The following is a 22,532-nucleotide window of genomic DNA, read 5'->3' as shown; positions in this document are numbered from 1 at the left end:
TACCAACTAGCATGACATTCGTTTTTTTTTTTCTTCAAAAAAATAGAAATTGGTTGCAACTCATTCTATATCAAACTTTAATAATACAAATCGTTTTTAATGTTTCTTAGAAGATAGTACTTGTCGATTTCTTTAAACTCAATTAGATGCCTCAAATATTTTTAATTTGACTAATATTTTGCAAAAATAATTTATGAAATAAAGAAGTTTAATGTGTGTAGATCCCACAACCTATCCCCATATTTGTTGCCACTTAGCGCTATGGTTTATCGATATTCCTTTTCATTTGTAAATAAAAAATCTTAGCCTCAATTTTTATCAAAAACAAATTTGAACCATATTATTACTAATTCATTATAAAGTTAAACCTACATTTTCTTTTAACGTAAATAATATTATTTGTTAAAAATAAAATCCCTTCCCTTATACTCTGATAAAATAAAACAGAAGGCTTTTATGGTATGGAGGAAGCGAGGGAGAGAAGAAGCGTTTGAAAATAGGCAAAAAGTGGGTCTTCTGAGTAATTAGGGCACAGAGATCAAAGGGTGTCGCTGTCACTTGTGTGAGAGAGAGAGAGAGAGAGAGCAATGGCGTCTTCGAGTTTGATTAGGGTTTCCAGGGCTATCATGGCGGCGACCAGATCCTCCAGTTCCACCGGCGGAGCTGCTCTCTTTTCCTCGAAGGCCGCCACCAGTGCTGTTCCGAAGCCAAAGGCGAAGGCTAAGCCCAAGGAAGCAGGTGATTCGACCAAGCCCAAAGCCACCCTCGGGATTATGAAGCCGACTCCGATCTCTCCAGCTCTGGGTAGCTTCCTCGGCGTCAAGGAGTCCTCCCGCGCCGAAGCTGTCAAGCAGATCTGGGCCCACATCAAGCTCCACAATCTGCAGGTCCTCGTCTCTCTCGGCTCCACACTGTATTTTGTCCATATATTTATAAATATCTTCTAACTGTTTGATCTTTTTTTGTTTTGGGGATTTTTCTGTGATGGGTTCTAATAAGATGCTTTGTTTTTTGTTTTATTTATGTGGGTTTTGCTTAAATTTACTTTGTAAATTAGAAGATTTTAGCTGGGAAAAAAAGTCTCAAAGCTCTAAAACCCTAAACCCTAAGCCCTAAATCCCCAAAAAAAATTAAAAAAAGAATAGTAAAATAAGAACTAGCTGTAGTGGGGTGCAGAAAATGAGATATCTAGGCACTTTTGGATGATCATTCTCTAGGTTTGTTGTTTTTTCTAAGAACGAAATATATTTGTTGTATCCTAAGATTTTACTTGGCCGAATGTGGAGTTTAAACAACGCGTCGTTAGTCAGGTTTTGAAGATTCGAATATGAGCTTCTTTCCCTCACCCCCCAACCCCCCCCCCCCGAAGTCAATTAAACCCCAAGAGATGCTGCTCTGCATTTCTGTTTTTACTTCTATTTGATGGCCATGTGGTAATATCTAGTGGTTGCATTTGGATGTGGTTGGTGTGAATTGGGTATCCAATGTTCCAAGAGTCAGATGAAGTACTAAATATCCCCAGTTTGTGATTTTTGTATTAACTGTCCTACTTGTGTGGTCTCACCTTCCTTGGCATCTGATGCATGCATCTTATGTGTATGGTCATCATGTTCAGGCGTCAAATTTACACGATTTTAAGCATATGTTGACATAATATTGGTCCATGATCCTTAATTTTGATGTGCAATTGGGATAATTCTTGGTTCTCATTTGTTGCTTGGATTCCATTTTGTGTTTAGCATTTTTCATCGGCCTGGCATCACAATCTTATTCAGAATGCATTTGGCTTCAGTGTTGAGATGTAGATTCATGCTTACTTTAATACTTTGAGATGTCTCTGCTGATTGTAATTCCGTAGTTTCCCAAAAAGTTGCAGGGATGCTATAATATAGCTTTGTAATGTAATTATGGATCATGATTTATAGTTTCTAACTAGGATGGCTAGTGAGTAGCTATTACAGCTAAGAGATGTTATGCAAGGTCTTCTTTTATCGACATAAGTATTTCTTTGGGCAGATGAAGAAAGTTATGCTATATAAACTTCTGGCCCCCAAGATCTTCTGTGTCTTGTCTAAACAAGTGTTTGCAGTCATAAGTAATGCCATACTTGCTTCCATTGGTCTTGAAATGTTTTTATATAAGTAATGATTGAAGACCTAATCTCTAGTCTGTGTATTGAGACAATGCTACATGTCAATTAGTATAGCCAATACGAAGAAACATGCAACAATGTAAGCCTTGGCAATTACCGAAGGGGTTGGAAGACTTTTTAAGTGTTATGTTTTCGACTTACATTGTTGCTTGTTTCTTTTGACGTGAGCACCTAGATGCAGATGGCACAAGACTGTGTGGCCTTGTGGCCTTAGTACTTGGAATTTCTCTGTGGGTTGGGTTTGTGTATCAAACTAGATGGTCTGGGAAATTGTCACATATTGAAACCTTATGCTTTTGTACACCAAATTTGTGACTGCTACTTAATTCTACGGTAGTTTAGGAAAGTGCAACGGGGGTGTGGATCCTAATATGTTTATGGAATGCTTGTTTTCATATGAATTTTGTACAATTGAGATGTGAAGTTGAGTTGAGTAATAGTACTCAAATACGTCTGCTTTTGTGCCTGCAGAATCCTGCCAACAAGAGGGAGATTTACTGTGATGACAAGCTAAAGGGGATTTTTGAAGGGAGAGAAAAAGTGGGCTTTCTGGAAATTGGGAAGCTGCTTTCGCGCCACTTTGTGAAGGCTGAATGAATGTCCATTCGTGTTGCTTTGATTTGATGTGGTTTTATGTTCACCAACTTTCGTTTGTGACCTTATTATGTAGGAAGGGAAGGGCTTTCGTAATTGAAATTAGCTGGTCTGCCTTTTGGATGTATAGAAGGCACGTAGGAGAACATGTTCCGTTTTAAATTTAATGGCGTGTTTTCCAAACGGGATAAGAGGAAAGAAACGGAATTGCACGCCTCTCAAAGCATTCCAGCGCTTGTTAACATTTGGGGAATTAGAAAAGGCTTATTATTTTAACACCTTATAAATTATTGAATAAATCTTACATACTTAATGCATCTCATATTTGCTTTTTCACTTAAAAATTATCTTAATACACTCCACATCCCACTTTCTCAATATACAACTTATATTTTCTACATACATCCCACATTTCTCAAATCTTATAACACTCATTTGTAATTTTCAGGGATTGAATCTAAACATTTGAATTTTTAGTTTTGCCAAATGATTTCAATATGAATGATTTGAAAAATGTTTAGATTCATTTAAACTTTTCCAAAAATGCAGACTGGAATTTGACAACAATACCGCCTGGGATTTAAATCATATATGGGTTTGTTTTGAATTCCGCCATTAAAACCCATGTCGTATGTTTTTAATATTTGGTGGTAATTTAGGTGTTTAATTTTTCACGTAATCCTTGTAATCCCTAAAAGATGAATATAAACATAGAAGTTTAAATAATGTAGCAAAAGCAAGATTAAATAGCTATTGATGTTGTCGAAATCACTAAGAGAATGAAAAATATGAAGTCTTATCTCATGTGAAGCTTCCGGAACATCGACTTCGTGTTTTATTTGTCAAAAATAATTTTTCTAAATCAACATGTCTGTAGTTTCATTGGTTAGAGTTTCGTTTAACAATGGAGGGTGAGAGAGGTTTTAATAGTTGAAGAAGAGAAATAATACGCTAAAAGTGATAGAAATTTTTTATATTTTTTAAAACCTAATAAGGTCAAAATTATCATTGCATAATGGAGTAAATAAGTTATTTAATATTAAATTTTAATATGAATGCATTCAACATTATGTGAAGTGCTAATATAAAAAGTCTTTCAAAATGGGTGGGTCTCCCGAATATTAGTAATCGAATTCCTAAACCATTCGGAATTGAATTGCCTAGATAAAGATGGTATTTGGACTCTGAGAAGACGGCTCTGTTTGGAATCAAATATTTCTTTCCAAAATAAAGCTAAATTTGTTTACGATAATCCCTTCCACCTTCAGTGCTCCCTCCCCCAGATCCGTTTCTCCGCTCTTGGCCTACTGCCTTGCGAACTTCACCAGCAAAGACCCTTCGTCGATTTCGTCAGTTGGTGATGGCCCAATTTTTTAAAATTTTTTTAACATATGATATTATTTACAGGGAAGAAGAAGAGTTTCACCTTACAATGAGTTAGCAATGATGTGATTTAAATTCTTCTTTAGCATTAATCAAATCTAAGACTTATCACTTATAAGTGAAGAAGGATATCACTATACCGTAATACTAAATGACTGACGATCCAAACTAAATATCAATAAATAAAAAAATAATGGCGAGAGAGAGAGAGAGAGAGAGAGAGAGAGAGAGAGAGAGAGAGAGAGAGAGAGAGAGAGAGAATATGAGGTGGCTAGGGGGTGAGTGGAGGCTGTGGTTATGGAGGCAGGAGAAGATCTATTCATGGACCTTTGAGGACCGCCCAACGGTCAAGCGATGGTGGAGGAGAAAAGACCACAATGACTGTGCATATATTCTTCAAGAGAAGTTTTGAACAAAGAAGAAAAGTCTCATTTTAGCTGATAGGAGCAAAGCTCTGCTGTTTTTTGAACCTTGTTCGGTTGTTCCAACAAAGAAGAAAGAGAAAATGACTTTCTTTCTCCATTTTTCATGTGATGGACGCCCAATTGTCGGGCGGTGGTGGAGGAGAGAAGACTACAACGGCTTTGCTTGTATTCTTTATGAGAAGTTTTGAACGAAGAAAGGTCTAATTTTAGCTAATAGGAGCAAAACTATGCTGTTTTTTGGACCTTGTTCCAACTAAGAAGAAAGAGAAAATGACTTTCTTTCTCCATTTCCCATGTGACAGACTCGCTTTTTTTGTTGTCCAATCAGGTTGTGCCACTTAGTATTTTAATTAATAAACAATAATGTATTACCCAACTAATACTTTTATTCCACATGTTTGACATCGTTATTTCTTTTAAAATCCATTATAATTCATACGACCTCTAAAATATTTCGTAAAATATTACAGATTTGTAATCACTTGAAATTTCATTTCATACCATCGAATTTACTAAATTACTAAAGCGAAAATTCTGATATCTCATTCCCTTGTTGGTGTTGTTTCCTTCTCAAAAATGAATGGAGAGTGATGACTGATGAGGAAGCCAACAACAAGGAAGAAGGATGTTTGCCACCGTCGACGCCGCTCTCTCAACCTCCCTCTACTCTCTCTCCGTTTTTACATGAATCATTACCAGAGCAACGCCAAGGAGTGGCAAGTAAACAGGAATTACAGTAAACAGATAGCAAGGAGACTGCTCAATATATTCTTAAAAAGTTTCCAGTTATAAATTGTTTTTTCATGAATGTACCTCAGAAATCGTTAGTTAAGGAGATGAGTTATCCATTGCTCTACGATGGCAGGAGACCCGTACCATGGTCTCAACATATCATCTGAACCAACTGGTGAGTGGTAAACACCGTCGAAGCTAATGTTGAGGGCACCCTCCAGATGGGCTGATGCTTCTGGTACAACCCCGTCTCCCCAAACATCTGCCTGCCCACATACCTGAAACCAAACGGTAGTCTCATTATCGGCATTCAGCCTGCAACTTTGATGCTCGATCGGCTTACAAGAAATGTCAGAGGACATAACACCAAGAAACATAACTATCATAAAATATCAATGCAAACTGTATTCTGTACTTCGGTTGATATTCATAATTTTAATTTGATTGGAAGTGACCGTTTAAACTGCTGAGACAATGGGGAGTTTTACCTGCTTGTACCCTTGCCCGACAAAGCGCGCACGCAAGGTGGTGGTGGTTGTGGTTGATGTTGGAGTGCTCACAGTCGCATCATTTATGAGAGCAACATCTGATGAGGGTTCTACACCCTCTATCGGGAGGGCAGAATCAATGGTTTCGTTTGAGTTGCCAAATAAACGAACACCTTGAATATACCTGCAGTTTTACATATACATGTCTCATATATATTTTGAGGATTTTTCATTCAAGCAACTACTATTGCATAGAAGGTCAAAATCGATAACAGTGACACAAATAGGTACGCGTCATTTCACACCTTTTAATTTGTCCCCCAACAAAAAAAGGTTACGTAAAGTAAATTCATTCAGATAATAAGAGAAGCAATCTGAACTAGGACCAAAATCAGAATCAAATTATGATTTTACCTCCCTGCGATACATACATATTTCAGTTCGGGAGTGTAAACAGCTTTCGAGCAATGATTATTAACATAATCCAGGAGACCCCTCGTTTGATCAATGACCCCCGACACGCCTTTTGGTGGTGGCCTGAAACAACAGATAGGTCGTGGTTATGATGAAATTTGAAGTAAGATTATACAGATGGAATAACAGAAGCGCCTAAGGATGTCATCGCCAAATAAACCTTAACTTTACATATGCAGTCATCAGCAAGAAATTATTAAGATAAGAGTTTGATAACATACTGGTGGGGGGTTCCAAGGGTCAATAATAACGAAATCTCTGAAAACCCGAATTCTTCCATGTAAAGACGCGCAAGCCATCCTCCTGCTGAGTGTCCAACGAGGGATAAAGTCCCACCTACAACAAATGAAACAAACAATTATACTAGTGTACTTGCTGGAGAACTCGAGTATCCAGTCAAATTAAGTAAAGTTCTTCTGGCATAGCTTAATGGTTGCTTCATGGGGCGGTACTGGATGCCTTCTGGCGTAGAAAAGCTTGATATAAATTTCCATTTAATTCAAAAGCTCCTAAAGCATGAGAATTCTAAAATCAAACAACGCGATTTAAGATCTAGCAGCACGCTAAGAGGTTGACAGAGATGAAATCAATTTATCTTTTAGTACCATCTAAGATAGGACAAGGCAGCATGTAACAAATGATTCGATACAGACCTTTATCTCAAATTCATCTCAACAACCCTCAAGGAAGCGTTAGTTTTAGCTTTATCGAGATTCACGGTGAATATAAGTCTTCTGGATTCAGAAGAAGTAAACAGGAAGACGTACATAATAACATGTATTGCATAGCAGTAAGACAGAGTTGAGCAAGACCTTGTGACAGCTCCTTGGCCTCTTGTACCGCCTCGTCCACCCTCTTTAAATACCTGCCAACGCAACCTCATTCGTTGTTAGTTCGAATTCAATCCAGTAATCTAACCTATTATATATTTATAATGTGAGTCAACTTCCAAAGGTTTACACATAAGGAAACAGACGTTAACAATTACTGGAGAGTGAGTCGACATACCAGTCGAGTACAGGCCGGGGACTGAGAGTTCCTCGCCAGTAATTGGGGTCAACCAAGCCGGCGGCATTCCTCAGCCAATCAATTCTTGACACCTTAGCAACCACTGTGCTCACTCCATACCCTCTCAGAGTCAGCTCCAACTTCTGGTAGTCAGCTGAATTGTTCCCCAAACCCTGAAACCAGACAACCACACAACACGAATTAAGCTTTGTACAAAATGCCATCATCCAAAGTGTGTGCGTAAAATGTTGGTGCAAATTTGGAGATATTGGTTAGATCAGTTAGTTATGGCAGTGCGGCTGCCATGGAGTTCGGATTTTTATAGTTTAAAATATCGCTCCCCGTAAATTAAAATAGTTTAAAATATCGCTGCCTTGTCAAAAAGGAAATGTTATTGCATATTTTTATAGTAAGTGAAAACTCCAGATGAGGAAAAGAGAGAAATTATGAACTTAACTGGAAGAAGAACAGCAGGTCGGTATGACGAAGACGAAGACGAAGACGAAGACGATGATGTGTCCTGAGAGAATGCAGAGGTGGAGAAGGCCAGTGGCTTTAAAGGGGATAAAAGCATAGCCATTCCCATACCCAGACCAGAACAAAGGGAAAGGTGATGTTGGGGTTGGCATTTTGTAGTTTGTAGCAAAGGCACACTCCACTGGCATTCTTTGCAAGTTCGACGGTTGAGGTTAGGTTCAAGGACACGTGGCCTACTGCAATCCTCTAGCTCCAATAGGCTTCTTTTACTCTTTTGCTAGTATGATATCTGGTTGGACATCAACGATAATTTATTTTTAAACTTGTCATTTAGGAAAGTCGAATATTAAATGTCTCATATTGTAATCTCAACAATAATAAAGAGGTGTACCCAAGGAGAAACCATTTCTCCTCTTAAAGACTTTGTAGGAATTTAGGGCTCTTACGGTAACGTTTAACAATCCAACTTTTGAAGAATTATTTTGCAAAGCGAGACGATAAATATTATTTCAGAGAATGAGTTTAGTAATCTAATTCGAGAATGATTTTTAAGAGAGAACATTGAAAACGTGCATGTTATCAATATCTATAATTGAATAAAACATTCGGGTTTCGTAATAGTGTTTTTGTAATCTAAATTTTAAGATGACAACAGTAATAGTTATAATGATGATGGTTGCAATAGGTGGTGGTCATGGTGGCGGGGTTGATGGTGGTGGGAGGCGGTCGTAGGTAGTAACAAAAGTACATGATCAACAACTTTCCTTTCAAGTTTATTTTTAAGATGAAAAATTCTTATTATCAATCCTATTGTTTTATGCGATATGTTATTTTATGTGATATATACAAATACATTTAAGACATTTCACATATTAAATTCTGCGTGGTCACGTTGTTTTTTCTATTTCAGCAAAAAGGATTCGTAACTTATCTTTCAAGGGCCAATTTTCTAAAAGAAAAGGGTGGCGTGTCTTTTTTAATCCGTGTTTTTGTAGTAGCCGAGCCGTGAGTTACAATAAGAGTACATCCAATGCACGCAAATTAGTTTAGGGAAAATTATTTTTTCGCTTGAGATGACAAAATTTAATTTCTAACGAAATATATCTAGCCTAGGCTAAAATAGCCATGGCTTTTCAAAGGGCCAGTTTAGCCTTGCTTCTTCAAGGGGCCATTTTAGCCCTAAGTCGTAAAAGGTCAACTTAGAAAGAAACTGATAACCGATAAAAACCAGTCATTAAACACTTTTTAACCTTAAGCGTCTCAAGAAACAAAATTTTGAGAGGCCTATATTTCATAAAAAATGACATTTTGAGAGGAATAAAGCTTTTATCCTAGCCTTGCCCTTTCAACTAGACTTGCTTTAAGTGGAGGACATGGATATGCCCCAGTTTAAAAAAAATTTCTATGAACGTTCACTGATTACTTGAAGTACCGGCTTGTAAACATCTCTCCTGGTCATGACCTAAAACTTGGGTCGTAAAATTTGAATGAGGATTCTCCAATCACGTCCATTCATCGTACGATCAGAAATATTATAATTTTTTTATTTAAAACTAAATATAAACAATACTTTGACGAAAATTAACTGCATGATGTATGATCAATGAACGTGAATCCCCATTCCTAAAATTTGACGCAACGGTCATATAATGTTCAAATGTGGAGGCCGTTTGCCGATGCCACTGTCTTCAACTCTTCAACATGCTGCGTCTGAAAATCTCAACCAAACCCTCGCCTCTCCTGCACTCTATTACCACCGTCTCCTACTCCTCCTCCGCCTCCATCTCCACCCAACCCCCATCGTCGATTTCCTCCACTCCTACACCGTGAACCCTCCAATCCAACCCTGGCCCCGACGCCTCTACCCAAAGCGCTTCATCCCCCTTATCGTGCACCAACCCAACCTCGACCTCGCCCTCCAAATCTTCCACCACGCCTCCAAATTCCACCTCGGATTCTCACACAACTACCACACTTACCACGCCATCCTCAACCGCCTCTCCCGTTCCCGCGCTTTCCACCCCATGATCGACCCCCTCCTCTCCGACCTCAAAAACTCCCAAATCCAATGCTCCGAAGACATTTTCATCACCCTCATTCGCAATTTCGGCGTCTTGGGTCTCCTTAAACTCGCCTTCAAAGCCTTTTTCGAGGTGCCAAATTCGGAGTTCAGCGTTCTACGAAGGCCCTGAACGCATTGTTGAACGCTCTGGTTCAGAATAATGAGTACGCTTTGGTTCACTTTGTGTTAAAAAATTGTGGGCAGAGATTTGGGGTTAGGCTCAATTTGTCCACTTGTAATATACTGATCAAAGCGCTCCGTAAAAAGAATGATGTGGAGACTGCACTCAAGGTGCTCGACGAAATGCCTGCAATGGGGTTTGTCCGGAATGTGGTGACTTATACCACGATTATCGGCGGGTATGTTTTGCGGGGTGATATGGTTGGCGCCAAGAGGGTTTTTGGGCAGATTTTGGATGGAGGATGGTATCCGGATGCGACTACTTATACAGTTTTGATGGATGGGTTTGTTAAGCAAGGGAAGTTGGTTGATGCCGTTAAGGTCATGGATGATATGGAGGAAAATAAGGTTGGAGCAAATGAGGTCACTTATGGGGTTATGGTTAAAGCTTATTGTAAGGGCAAAATTTGGGCGAAGCGGTTAATTTGCTTAATGATATGAGAAAGGGTATATACCAAGCTCGACGCTTTTCTGTACGGTGATTGATGGTTTGTGTCGCGAAGGGAAGGTGGAGGATGGTTCTGAATTGTGGAAGGAGCTTTTAAAGAAGAATTGCAGCCAGGATAATGCAATCTCAAGCACTCTCTGGTGGTGGCATAGGAAATAGGTCCAAACACTTTACATTTCGTAAGCGAATTAAGTTCGACCTGGATTGCTTGTTTCTAGTTTGACCAATCTGTTCTATGTTGGCATTCATCAACAGAATGTGGTTCAATGTCATTGCTAAGATGATGTCAGTAACTACTGTTTACGTAAATGCATCGTTAACGATCATCTCATTCCAATTCCTAACCTTATCCAATACTGCGTAGTGGCTCGAAATCTCACGGTTCTCAGGAAACCAGGTTGTCTCATCTAAGACATTGTTGTAATCTAGAATAACCTCATGCGTTGGAACGGATAAGTTAGCGATGATTATTGGCTAGCTGCCAATGTACCGGGCCGCGTGGAAGGTGCAGCCCCTACCTTCGGGGACGGTCCAGCCTTCCCAAGCGGGTTGTTGACGTATGCGAGGTACATCTATCCTTACATGTGCGTTTACAACAGGTATATGTGATCTTGTCACCTTAGCTAAATCATTAAAAGCATCTGGCATGCTCTGAGCAATGCTTTGAAGATCTATAATTCGTCGCACCTCAGTTTCAGGCTGGGCAGTGCAGGGATCTAAATAAGACATAGTGGGAGCCTACCAAGGTAATTCACGGCGTTCTCCAGGAACGTTAGCATGCTCATCTCCCCCTAAGGACGGGAAGACTGTCTCATCAAAGTGACAATCCATAAAACGCGCGGTAAAGAGATATCCTGTCAAGGGTTCTAAATATCGAACAATTGATGGCGAATCATAATCGACATAGATTCCCATTTTTCTTTGAGGAACCATTTTGGTACGTAATGGCGGTGCTATTGGCACATAAGCGGTGCACCTAAACACCCGTATCTAGTAACCAACTATAACGGTCAATGTGGTTGGGTAACGGTGGGCCTCAGGTGGATCAACATAGCTATGTGCAATATTACATAGCCCCATGCAGATACTGACAGTTTGGTTCTTATAACCAAAGTCCGAGATATCAATTGAAGGCTTTTTATCAAAGCTTCTGGCAGGCCATTTTGGATGTGAATATAGGGTACAAGATGTTCCACATCAATCCCTACTGGCATGCAATAATTGTCAAAAGTATGTGATGTAAACTCTCCAATGTTATCCAATTGAATTGACTTGATCGGATAATTAGGATGATGAACCCTTAGCTTAATAATTTGTGCTAAGAGTTTAGCAAATGCAGTGTTGCTTGTGGACAACAGGCAAACATGTAACCATCGTGTCGATGCATAAACCAACACTATAAAGTATCTAAATGGTCTGCATGTTGGTTGGCTAGGTCCACAAATTTCCCCTTGAATCCTCTAAAGAAACTTAAGGGGGTTGTAAATGATCTTTGTAATCGACGGTTGAGTATTGAACTTCCCTAAAAAACACGCTTTGCATGGCGGGAATCCAACATAGGGAGGTAACTGACGCCCATGTGATGATTTGAGGATACGGCGTATCATGTCACATTGAGGATGTCCCAAACGATCATGCCAAATCAACAAAGTGTTCTGGAACTTAGGCATAGGGTTAGCCACATGATGGGCTTCTATGCCTCGAATGGTTGTGACGTACAACTCACTTGGGAAACATTCCAACTTCTCGTGAATACGCTTCTGGCTATATTCGTAAGAAGTGATACAAAGAAACTTAGAACCATTGTCTTCAATGGTTTCAATATGATATTGATTATCTCGAATATCTCTAAAACTCAGCAACGTTCTTCCGGAACGTGGAGAACATAGTGCTTCCTTATTAGTTAAGATTGTACCATTGGACAACATGATACGAGCCTTTCTGTATCCTTCAATCAAGTTGGATGGGCCTGAGAGAGTTGTCATATGAGCTTTCTTGGGTATTAAGTTAGTAAAATAGTGTCGGTCACGCAAGATGGTGTGCGTGGTAGCACTATCAGCTATACACTAACTTCCCTACTAGACTTACCTATAAATAAATTGATTGAATTGGTCACATGCATAAATATAATTCCATTCATTCAATTAAGCAATTCGAGAAATAATATCCATCAAATAACAATCCATAATTCAAAACAAAACAAAACCAAACAAATTATTTCAAAGACTTAGAAAAATTGTTCAAAATTAAACCATAAACCTAAAAAAATAGGGGAGAGGGGCCGACCACTCCTAGTGGGTTCGGCCACTAGGGGTAAACACTCTAAAAACATGTATAATTTATTCATCCATAGGAGCTGATGCCTCTTGAAAATCCGATATCTCCATACTAGGGGTAAACACCCTAAAAACATGTCTAATTTATTCATCCATAGGAGCTGATGCCTCTTGAAAATTCGATATCTCCATTGATGTAGTAGCATCTTCTGGATGTTCCACATGTAACTTAGACTCACGATGAGAATGATACTTGGCAATAGCCTTAGAGGTAGCTCGACATACGCGTGACCAATGATCCTTTGATCCACATCGATATCACGTGTCCATTTCAGTGGAAGTTGATTGCACGGGAGCTTTTCCTTTGTTCTTGAAGCATGGGGCCTTAGAGGCAAGGGGTGGACGATGCTGGGTTATATTTCCTCCCTTAGGTGGGTTTATGGCTGCTAGAAGGACAATATTGGTGGCATGGAAGGTGGAATAAGTATTCTCCATGAGATTTGATTCGGTTAGTTCAACTTTGCAGAATTTCAGCAGCGATCAGATTTAACAAACTTCAGAATTGTATTCATTCACAGATTTAAAGTCTTGAAAGCGAAGATGTTGCCAGTTGTGTCTTGCTTCAGGCAAGTAGATGTCTTTCTGGTGATCAAAACGGTCGACCAGAGCAAGCCAGAGGGTGCGTGGGTCCTCCTCAACGAGGTAATCGGTCTGTAGTGCATCATGGATGTATCTTTGAATGAAGATCATTGCATTAGCTTTCTTAGCTTCGTCGACAAGTTTGTCGTAGGTAGATGCCTTGATGGTGGCTCTAATACCCTTTGTAGTAAGATGGAGCTTCACGTCTTGAACCCACTTCAGGTAGTTTCTTCCAAATACTTCCAAATCGGTGAAATCGAGCTTGTTCAAGTTCGACATGTCCCTAAAACAGAGGGTACAAAAAAAAAAACATGATTAGTCATATGGTAATCTATAGACATATATCGTAGAATATTTGGGGTTCTATAGACATGCATTGGTTTAGTTTATGCATGAAAACAACAGGTTTCATGTGGTATGTTTTGAATGAAAACTTCGGGTTTCACAGGCACTAAATATGAAACTACAAGTTCAATTTAGTTTTATGAACGATTAGTTCATAAAGGAAAGGTTACTGCAAGAAACACATAATGCAATATGCTAATTTAAGTGTCATGGATTTGAGTTTCTTCGGGAACTCAAGTGTGAGAGTTTTGTTACTACGAAAGTATGTCAACGGTTAAAGTATAAAAATAAATTATTGAATCGTTAATGTCCAAAAGTGATTTTTAAGTCAATAATTTTGGATTCATTATCAGATTAATGGACTGCGCTAGATCACGACCAAACAAGGTCAATTGTGGAAACAAAAATAATAAAAACACTTGGGTTAAAATTATTTAAAATGCTAAATAATAGCATTGGGTCGAAAAAATATATAGCCCAAAAAAGGTTTGGGCTCGGGTTGGTTGCAAAAAAGAGTCCACAGGTGGCTGCAGGCCACGAGCCAAGGGAATTAGGCAAGCCCAGTAGCCAACGCTGCTGGTATTGGGCCAAAGGGGCGCACAGAGACAAGCCCAGCCGAAGCTGGCTTGTGGGTTATCACACATAAGGCCCAGCCAAAGTTGGAGCCTGGTCTTTTGGTCAGGGGGAAGAAACCCAGTCTATTGGGCTGGCTGTTTGGTTGCCAGTCGAGGCAAGATTAAAGCCCAGCAAGCACAAAGGCTTGCTAGCAAGTCAGGCAAAGCTGCTGGTGGGCTTGGGGCTTCAGGCCCGTCGAAACTGATCCTAGGCCGAAGCCTGGTTGTCGCGTGCAAGAGCAAGAAGACCAAAGGGTTGCTGCGGTGGTCCATGCAGCTGGGCTTCAGGCCAGCGACAGTGCATGATGTTGCCGACGGTGGTGGTGTCGCAGCATGCCAAATTTTCTTTCCCTTTTTTTTTTTTTTTTTTTTTTGAAATCCCTAGGGTTTGAAAAACTCTAAATTGCTTTTAATTAATTTATATGCTTTGACTCACAAATTCCACAAAGCAATTTAGTTGCGTAATGCATGAAACAAATATATATATATATATATATATATATATATATATATATTGACAAATATATGAAACAGATACAATTTATATATCGTAAGGAAAATATAAACATATAGTGGTTCATGTATCATGGGGAATGTTTTCATGCTTCAACGTTTCAAATATCTTCCTTTATTTCAAGCATACCTAATTGGCAGAAAACAAAGAAGAACCTTTGAATTTTGTGGAAGATAGACTCATACTACGATCCGTTAATTCCTCAGCTTCTGGCAAGAGCGTGCTGATAACGTGTTGTAGACCTATTTAATTAAACTAATCTAAGGGATTAGAGAGAGAGAGAATGGGCCAACAGTATTGAGAGAGAAGAGATAGTGATTTAATTGTGAAGTGTGTGTGTATCACCCCAATCGTACCTTTATTTATAGTAGTAGGATATGCAAAAACCTTACCTTTTTAGGATTACAACTCTTAATAGGTAATCAACTTCTAATAGGAATATAAGATACATTCCTATATCTACTAGGATTTGCACAATTACATTCCTATTCTAAATATGACTGCAACACAAACTTTTTTTTTTTTGGTTTGTTTTTTTGTATTTTGGAAATGTTTTAAGTTGAAAATTAATTAGCAGATTGATGAAGGTGTGAGGATTAAAATTCTAAATCAAATACTAATTTTCATTTTTATTTTTTTTTAAATTATGTAATTGAGAAGTACTAAATTCATTAACACCTCAATATTAGGAACTTGCAAAACCTGAAAACCAATAAGGTCTTGTAAAAAAATGAACAGAGTAGTTAGAGACCGAATAATAATTTTTCCTAAAATAAAATACAAAGCATTAAGCTTGGGCTCGAAAGCCTAAACGGTTTTAACCAAACCGCATAACAATGGTTTGTTTGGGTTGTCTTCACCTGTATTCTAGTTAAAATCAAAGCGATTCAACCGGACTGTATCGCCCCTACTTATACTAAGAGAAATCACATTCTGTCCCCCTACTTATACTAGAGAAATCACATGTCATTATTAGTGGTATTTTTACTGTATAGGGCATAAAATAAAGCTTGAAGTAATGCGGTGCGTCAACTTTAAGGAATCTATCATTGTATTATATTCACTGGGATCAAATTCAAAAGAATATATGCTTGTTTACTTTATCATCCATAATATACGTACTTCATTTCTTCAAGTTTCACACAGGCGTTAGCTTGCGTACTGTTGAGGGCAAACTAAAGTGTCCCAACGCTACTGTTTGTGAGCCATCTCTATCTCTGTAATCTCTAGTTATTGTCTTCTGTTTCTGCATTAACATATATGCTTTATTTTAATTTTATTTTTTGGTCCAACAATATATATGCTTTATATATGAACATGGATTTCATATTTTTTTTGTAGCTTAATAGCTGGTTAGTTACATAAGCTCGTGAGATATATAAGCTTGTAATAAATGCACACAAATGTTTAGAGATTTACGTCCTGCTTAATTGGAAAGAATTTTCTTTGTCTAGGGTTTTGAAGATTGGTCCCCCAGCTCGGTAATATCTTTTATTATTTAAAGCTGAGCATGTATATTGCAATCATGTATGATGAATTAAGTAAAATCATGACTTAAGTAGATGGTCATTTTGAATAATGATATGCAGCTAGGTATCAATCTTTCGTACTTGATAAGATGGGAGGTGGAAAGGACGAGAAACATTAGACAACTGAGAAAGCACTATTTTCATATGGTGGTGTGTATGGATATGGATATCCCCCGCAAGCACATCATGCATACCCTTCTTCTGGCGGGTATCCTCCACCTGCCTATCCTTCTTACGTGGGACATCCACCAACCTCCTATCCACCAACTGGTTATCCAGGTAAATCAGCGTCTTATCATTCTGCTTGCAATCGAATCACATCACAATCGTCCCTAATCTATTTTGTAACTTTACCAGTTTCTGGTTTATAATTATTCTGAATTGTATGCTTAGGTACTACGAAATTATAGGCCAATAATATTCATGGGTAATTAATCGAAAGACTAAATTATAATTTTATTGAAGGATGGCAATCCCATTCTTTTTCCCTTCTTTTCAATGGAAGAGACAAAGAAGAGCAATAAAAGAAATGTTAAGGAGAATAAATTTGTAAGTTAGCATGATAATAATTAGTCACCAAATGATGAAACAGAAGAAAATACATAGATATATATATATAAAATTTTAAAAATGAAACTGTTATTGACATTCCAAAAATCTCATTGTACACTTCACAAAAATATTTTTTTTCTCGAAATATCATTAAACATGGAGTGCACAATAAAAATTTTGAAGTGTAAGCCAATAACAATTTCCTTTTGAAAATATATTTTCTCATTTCGCATTGACATTTATCAAGTGATGTTCTTAATTTTATTCCAGCTACTGATCATCACATATGAAGAACCAATTAAAATGACATTAAAGTAGATTATTATTTTTGTTTTCTTGATGGCTGATGAATGATTATTACGTACAGTGGATGGAGTGCTGGCATGGGAATGGGAGGGATGTTAGCTGGGGGTGCTGTCGCAGCTGTTCCTGCGTATGGGGCCGACCATCTTGTGTATGAAGGTGGGGGCAACCATGACTATGGCGCTTACCATGGATATGGTGGTTGCCGTGGCTATGGGGGTGTCCCCGGCTATATTGGCAAGCCCTTGGGGAGCTAGTTCAACAAATGGAAGTAAAAAATATGATATGGTGGATCTGCCGATCTAAGGAAAATATCATGGTCCCTGCATCAAGATCCAAAACTAGTGTAAGATAATCTACTTACGCCCTTTCTAATAATTACTCTAAAAGTAAATACAGACTCATTTGTATTTTATATTGTATTTCTATACATAAAAATAAATGAAGACGTATTTGTATATTGTATTTTTCTCTCTTCCAAGAGCCCCTATCTTAATATTTGCGACTTTAAATCTCGTTTTCCTATGATTAGGGCTAGCCATTTTAGCTAATGAAGCCAAATTAACCGGTCTGGTCAGTTCGAACTAGTGCATTCTTTTGCCAAAAAAAAAAAAAAAAATCTTTATGTTGTGTCGAAAAATATTGAATGAATTTAACTCAGACAAGGATATTTGAAAATCAACGGTGACATAGCTAACTAACTTTAACCTCTCCCAACAAGTTAAAATTTCGAGCTAGACTTGCTTCACATATTAACGATGTTGATTTGATCCCACACGCCCTCTTTGTGTGTCGCTCTTCCTTTGAAATAGTGAATCAATTATTTTAACCCTTGCAGTCAATTTAATTAGACTGTCTTTGGAGGCATAACGAAAATATGCCTCCCCAAACTTAATTCATTAGGTATCGGTCAATGAGGTAGGCACATGGTAGTTAGGCCCTTATAATTAGTTCACCAATTTACTCCTCAACCCTTAAGAGTCAAGGATCTCCATGTTTTTCTACAAATTATTTCCTTCCCCAAACTTAAAGTAAAATAAAAAGTATTGAGTAATTATCTGGATTTTGGAATAACGTTGTTCATTGTTTGGGGTAATTACAAAAAGTAAACCCGTCCGAGTACTCCCCACCATCTTCTTCCTTCTCCATCATATGTCATCCCTCGTCTTCCATGATGGCAATTATCCATCCATTCTTTAAATAGATACTTTATTTCACTTGAAAATTAAAGCTTTATTTCAAAGACATGGAATCTATCTTGGATTTCTCCACCTTGGTTTAATTCTGAAGTTATGCAATGATCTACCCATTCTTTAAGTAGGAGCAACACCAGCCATCAACAAGATTCTTGATGAGATCGAGATTGTCGGATCTCATGAGCAAGAATTGTGAAGTCACATTGCGTAGACGCTTCTCGGCTTCCGCTCTATTTGGATACATGGTTCTCCAATGCTGACGAAGATGTTTGCTAATTTTAGAATTAGGGAAAAGAAAATGCCAAAAATCAAAATGGTAAAATTGAAGATAACAATGTTTCTTCATCATACCAAAAAGAGAGATCATCCCCGATTCGAGCGGTCCGCGGATGAGGAGCTGCAACTACTGGAGGATTATTGGATCAGAAAACGAAGATTTCTTCATGAAGCAGTCACACTTGTTCGGATTTGAGCGAAGCTCGGCATCAGAGTATGCTGCAACTATGCCCCAGATCAGACACTACATTGCAGTTTCTGTTGTAGTGTTGTAAATTCAGACTCTGCATTGTAGTTTCTGTTTTTTTATAGTCAAATTATTCACATTTAATATTAGATTTAATTAAATCTTATATAAAGCAGTCAAACTCACTCATACTAAAGCCCCAATACTCGATATGACTAATTGGACTTCAATAAAATAGAAATTGTATCGCAGAGTCTGAATTCACAAAATTGTAAAACAAGAACTGCAATGAAGTGTTTAATGTCAGGTTGACCTACTCCTAAACATAAAAAATATAAGAAGAGGGCTGCCAACTGTAATGCCCGCTGTGATGTAATGGTATAATTGGTAATTTTGCTTGATTTAAGTGCAACAATATACATTAAAGTCTTATTGACATGCTTATAATCAACACTAGTATATGGGCACACACAGAGTATGTGAGAAAATTTAAAATTTTTGTTTTTGAAATAGAAGGAGAGAGGAAGAGAGTGATATATAGAGAATGTGTTTTTTATTTTTTATAATTAGATATATGTTAAGATTACATGTAGGTGAGGTTTAAAAAAAAACAGCAAAATTTGGTTGTGTGACGTATTTCTTATTCATGTTCTATTTTAAAATGATATTTTCATAGAATTTTGGTTAAAAATGAGTGTTTTATTAATTAGTAGAGATAAATATTATTGACATATGCTCAACATTATAACTTTTTCTTGTTTTTAAAGAAATCACCATTTTATAAAATTACGAACTGAGATATACTAAATCATTAACACATTAATATTAGGGACTTGCAAAATCTGAAAACCAATAATGTCTTAGCCAAAAAATATTAGTAGCAAGAGACCAAATACTAAATTTTCCTAAAATAAAATGCTTTGCTTAGGCTCCAAAGCCTAAACTGGTTTAACAAAACAGCATAACAATGGTTTGTTTGGGTGGGCTTCACCTGTAATTTTAATTAAAATCAATCCAATATGTTACACAAAAATTAGCTTAACTATATTTTGAGTGTCAGAACGAATCAAACCGAACTGTATCGCCCCTACTTATACTGGAGAAATCACATGTCATCAAATATTAGTGGTCCTTTACTGAATGGAATAAATAAAAAAAACACACGTTGAAGTAACGCAGTGCTATCATTATATCATATTCATTGGATTGGGATCATATTTACAAGAATATATACTTGTTTACTTTATGATCCCTATATTTACGTACTTCATTTCTTTAAGTTTCACACACACGTTTGTTTGACCAGTGTTGAGGGCAAACTTAAGAGTCCCCACACAGCTGTTTGTGAGCCATCTCTATCTCTCTAATCTCTAGTTCTTGTCTATTGTTTCTGCATTAATAGATATGCTTTATTTTAATTTTTTTGGTCCAACAATATGTATGCATGCTTTATGTATGAACATGGATTTCTTATTATTTGTAGCCAAATAAGCTCGTGACATGTATAAACTGTTTTGAGATTTACGTCCTGCTTAATTGGAAAGAATTATCTTTGTCTAGGGTTCTGAAGGTTGATATATATCTTTTATTATTTAAATCTGATCAGCATAACAATTGTTTGTAATTATGTATGATACGTTACGACAAAAGTCTCTAACATGTTATGTTCTTTGAACCATGAACTGTGGTGCCTCCCATTTGGATAATGATATGTAGCTTGGTATCAATCTTACCTACTTGATAAGATGGGAGGTGGAAAGCACGAGAAACATGAGACAACTGAGAAAGCACTATTTTCATATGGTAGTGGGTATGGATCATACCCTCCACAAGGGTACGGATCATACCCTCCACAAGGGTACGGATCATACCCTCCACAAGTATATGGATATCCCCCGCAAGCACATCATGCATACCCTTCTTCTGGCGGGTATCCTCCTGCTGCCTATCCTTCTTATTGGGGATATCCACCAACTGGTTATCCAGGACCAGGTACAGCAGCATCTTATCATTCTGCGTGCGATCGAATCACAACCCGATCGTCCCTAATCTATTTTATAACATTACCAGTTTTCTGGTTTATAATTATTCTGATTTATATACTTGGGTTCTACAAAATTATAGGGCAATAATATTCGTGGGTATATTAATCAATACTAAATTCAAAATTTTATTGAACGATGACAATCTGATTTTTTTATTTATTTTTTTTTACCCTTCTTTTCAATGGAAGAGATAGAGAAGAGAACTATATAAAGGAAAATACTAAGGAGACCATATTTTTGTAAGTTAGCATGACAATCAATTAGACACGAAATGATGAAACAGAAGAAGCTATATAATTGTTATTGGTACTCCAAAAGTCACATTTTACACTTCTCAAAAGTATGTTTTTCTTTCTAAATATCATTAAGTTTGGAATGCATAATAAGAATTTTAGAGTGTCGGCCTATAACAGTTCCCTTTTGAAAACATATTTTCTCATTCACATTGACATTTATCAAGTGATGTTCTTAATTTTCTTTTAACTACTGATCACCATATATGAAGAACCAATTAGAATGATACATCAAAGTAGAATATTATTTTTGTCTTAGTGACTGATGAAAGATTATTACTTACAGGGTATGGAGCTGCTGGCATTGAAATGGGAGGGATGTTAGCTGGAGGTGCTGTCGCAGGTGTTCCTGCGTATGGCTGTGGCGCTTACCATGGCGATGGTGGTTCCCATGGCTATGGGGGTACCGCCGGCTATGGTCATGGCAAATTTCGGCATGGGAAGTTTGGCAAACCATTTGAGGGCAAGTTCAACAAACGGTATTAAAACATATAATATGGTGGATCTAAGGCAAATATCATGGTCGCTTCAGATCCAAATCCAGTCTAAAATAATCTACTTACGAGTTACGCCCTTCTAATAGTTACTTTATAAATAAACACGTGTTTGTATTTTGTACTGTATAAATACACAAAACATAAATAGACGTATTTGTATTTTGTTTTTTTTCTCTTTCCAAGAGCTCATGTATTAATGTTTGGGACTTTAATTCTGGTTTTTCCTATGAAAATTAGAGCAGTTCCATCATTGACAGCCTCCCCCAGCCTATAAGCAACTCAACATCCTTAACCAATAATAACTGTCAAAGTGCATTTTTATTTCTAAACTGAATAATTAAGGCAATTCGTATTAAATTAAGAAAAACTAATAAAAATGACTTCAAAACTTTAAATTTTAATCAAAAGTCATCTTACAACTTTATTTAATGATAAGGTTAAAATAGTAAAAATAAAAAATAAATCTATAAAAAGCACGTGCAATGCTTTATTATTATTATTATTATTATTATTATTATTATTTATTAATAAGGACCGAGCATTGGTTGATGATATATTAGGTAGAAACTAGAAATTAATTCATCCAGCCAACAAAATCTCTAGGTTTCCACAAACCTAGGTGTTGGTAGCTGAAGTGTAGGTCTGCTGGTTGGCGTGAGATTATGCCTATGTCTGGCGTGAGATCTGCAGGCAAAGAAGCAGCTTGAAATTAAGGAAATTGGATCCCATCCGGATCTTTTTGTAGGGATCTTAGGGATCCCACATTTTAATCATTCATCGTGTATCGTGTGGTCAGAAATTATTTAATTGTTTTCATTTAAAATTAAATACAAATAGTATCTG

General features: G+C 37.4%; 4 protein-coding genes and 1 pseudogene across 5 annotated transcripts; 3 read left to right on the top strand and 2 right to left on the bottom strand.

The window, feature by feature from the left end:
• Nucleotides 1-455: 455 nt before the first annotated feature.
• LOC137734990 (upstream activation factor subunit spp27-like) lies at nucleotides 456-2,969 on the top strand. Its single transcript, XM_068474336.1, has 2 exons — nucleotides 456-887; nucleotides 2,624-2,969. The coding sequence occupies exons 1-2, from the start codon at nucleotides 588-590 to the stop codon at nucleotides 2,747-2,749; spliced, it is 426 nt and encodes a 141-aa protein (XP_068330437.1). The 5' UTR covers nucleotides 456-587; the 3' UTR covers nucleotides 2,750-2,969.
• Nucleotides 2,970-4,920: 1,951 nt separating this feature from the next.
• LOC137735114 (uncharacterized) lies at nucleotides 4,921-7,887 on the bottom strand. Of its 2 annotated transcripts, none has more exons than XM_068474490.1 (7): nucleotides 7,714-7,887; nucleotides 7,257-7,429; nucleotides 7,016-7,113; nucleotides 6,470-6,584; nucleotides 6,189-6,311; nucleotides 5,775-5,958; nucleotides 4,921-5,564 (listed from the first exon to the last, which is right to left on the bottom strand). In XM_068474490.1, the coding sequence occupies exons 1-7, from the start codon at nucleotides 7,840-7,842 to the stop codon at nucleotides 5,379-5,381; spliced, it is 1,008 nt and encodes a 335-aa protein (XP_068330591.1). In that variant the 5' UTR covers nucleotides 7,843-7,887; the 3' UTR covers nucleotides 4,921-5,378. The 2 variants fall into 2 exon arrangements, with proteins under 2 accessions (XP_068330591.1, XP_068330592.1); XM_068474491.1 differs by having other exon boundaries at nucleotides 7,061-7,113; nucleotides 7,714-7,885.
• A 1,503-nt stretch (nucleotides 7,888-9,390) lies between these two features.
• On the top strand, nucleotides 9,391-10,582 carry LOC137734186 (pentatricopeptide repeat-containing protein At5g16420, mitochondrial-like; annotated as a pseudogene).
• A 2,663-nt stretch (nucleotides 10,583-13,245) lies between these two features.
• LOC137734185 (uncharacterized) lies at nucleotides 13,246-13,617 on the bottom strand. The gene has a single exon (XM_068473493.1). It carries the CDS (start codon nucleotides 13,615-13,617, stop codon nucleotides 13,246-13,248), a length of 372 nt encoding a protein of 123 aa, XP_068329594.1.
• A 6,545-nt stretch (nucleotides 13,618-20,162) lies between these two features.
• On the top strand, nucleotides 20,163-21,949 carry LOC137733296 (glycine-rich protein A3-like). Its single transcript, XM_068472447.1, has 3 exons — nucleotides 20,163-20,198; nucleotides 20,571-20,846; nucleotides 21,479-21,949. Exons 2-3 carry the CDS (start codon nucleotides 20,600-20,602, stop codon nucleotides 21,676-21,678), a joined length of 447 nt encoding a protein of 148 aa, XP_068328548.1. The 5' UTR covers nucleotides 20,163-20,198; nucleotides 20,571-20,599; the 3' UTR covers nucleotides 21,679-21,949.
• Nucleotides 21,950-22,532: the final 583 nt, after the last annotated feature.

The sequence above is a fragment of the Pyrus communis genome, chromosome 5 (genome assembly GCF_963583255.1).
Source record: "Pyrus communis chromosome 5, drPyrComm1.1, whole genome shotgun sequence".
Lineage (NCBI taxonomy): Eukaryota > Viridiplantae > Streptophyta > Magnoliopsida > Rosales > Rosaceae > Pyrus > Pyrus communis.
The sequence above is the reverse complement of the archived record's forward strand: the minus strand, read 5'-3'. Positions and strand labels throughout refer to the sequence as shown.

Bases quoted from the DNA above. Each gene is read 5' to 3' on its own strand.
- LOC137734990 (XM_068474336.1), top strand. From the start codon at position 588: ATGGCGTCTTCGAGTTTGATTAGGGTTTCCAGGGCTATCATGGCGGCG. The intron at 888-2,623 runs GTCCTCGTCTCT...TTGTGCCTGCAG, and splicing joins TCAAGCTCCACAATCTGCAG to AATCCTGCCAACAAGAGGGA.
- LOC137735114 (XM_068474490.1), bottom strand. From the start codon at position 7,842: ATGGGAATGGCTATGCTTTTATCCCCTTTAAAGCCACTGGCCTTCTCC. The intron at 6,585-7,015 runs GTACGTCTTCCT...CATTTGTTGTAG, and splicing joins TATGCAATACATGTTATTAT to GTGGGACTTTATCCCTCGTT. The intron at 6,312-6,469 runs GTATGTTATCAA...CTGTTGTTTCAG, and splicing joins ACCCTTGGAACCCCCCACCA to GCCACCACCAAAAGGCGTGT.
- LOC137734185 (XM_068473493.1), bottom strand. From the start codon at position 13,617: ATGTCGAACTTGAACAAGCTCGATTTCACCGATTTGGAAGTATTTGGA.
- LOC137733296 (XM_068472447.1), top strand. From the start codon at position 20,600: ATGGGAGGTGGAAAGCACGAGAAACATGAGACAACTGAGAAAGCACTA. The intron at 20,847-21,478 runs GTACAGCAGCAT...TATTACTTACAG, and splicing joins AACTGGTTATCCAGGACCAG to GGTATGGAGCTGCTGGCATT.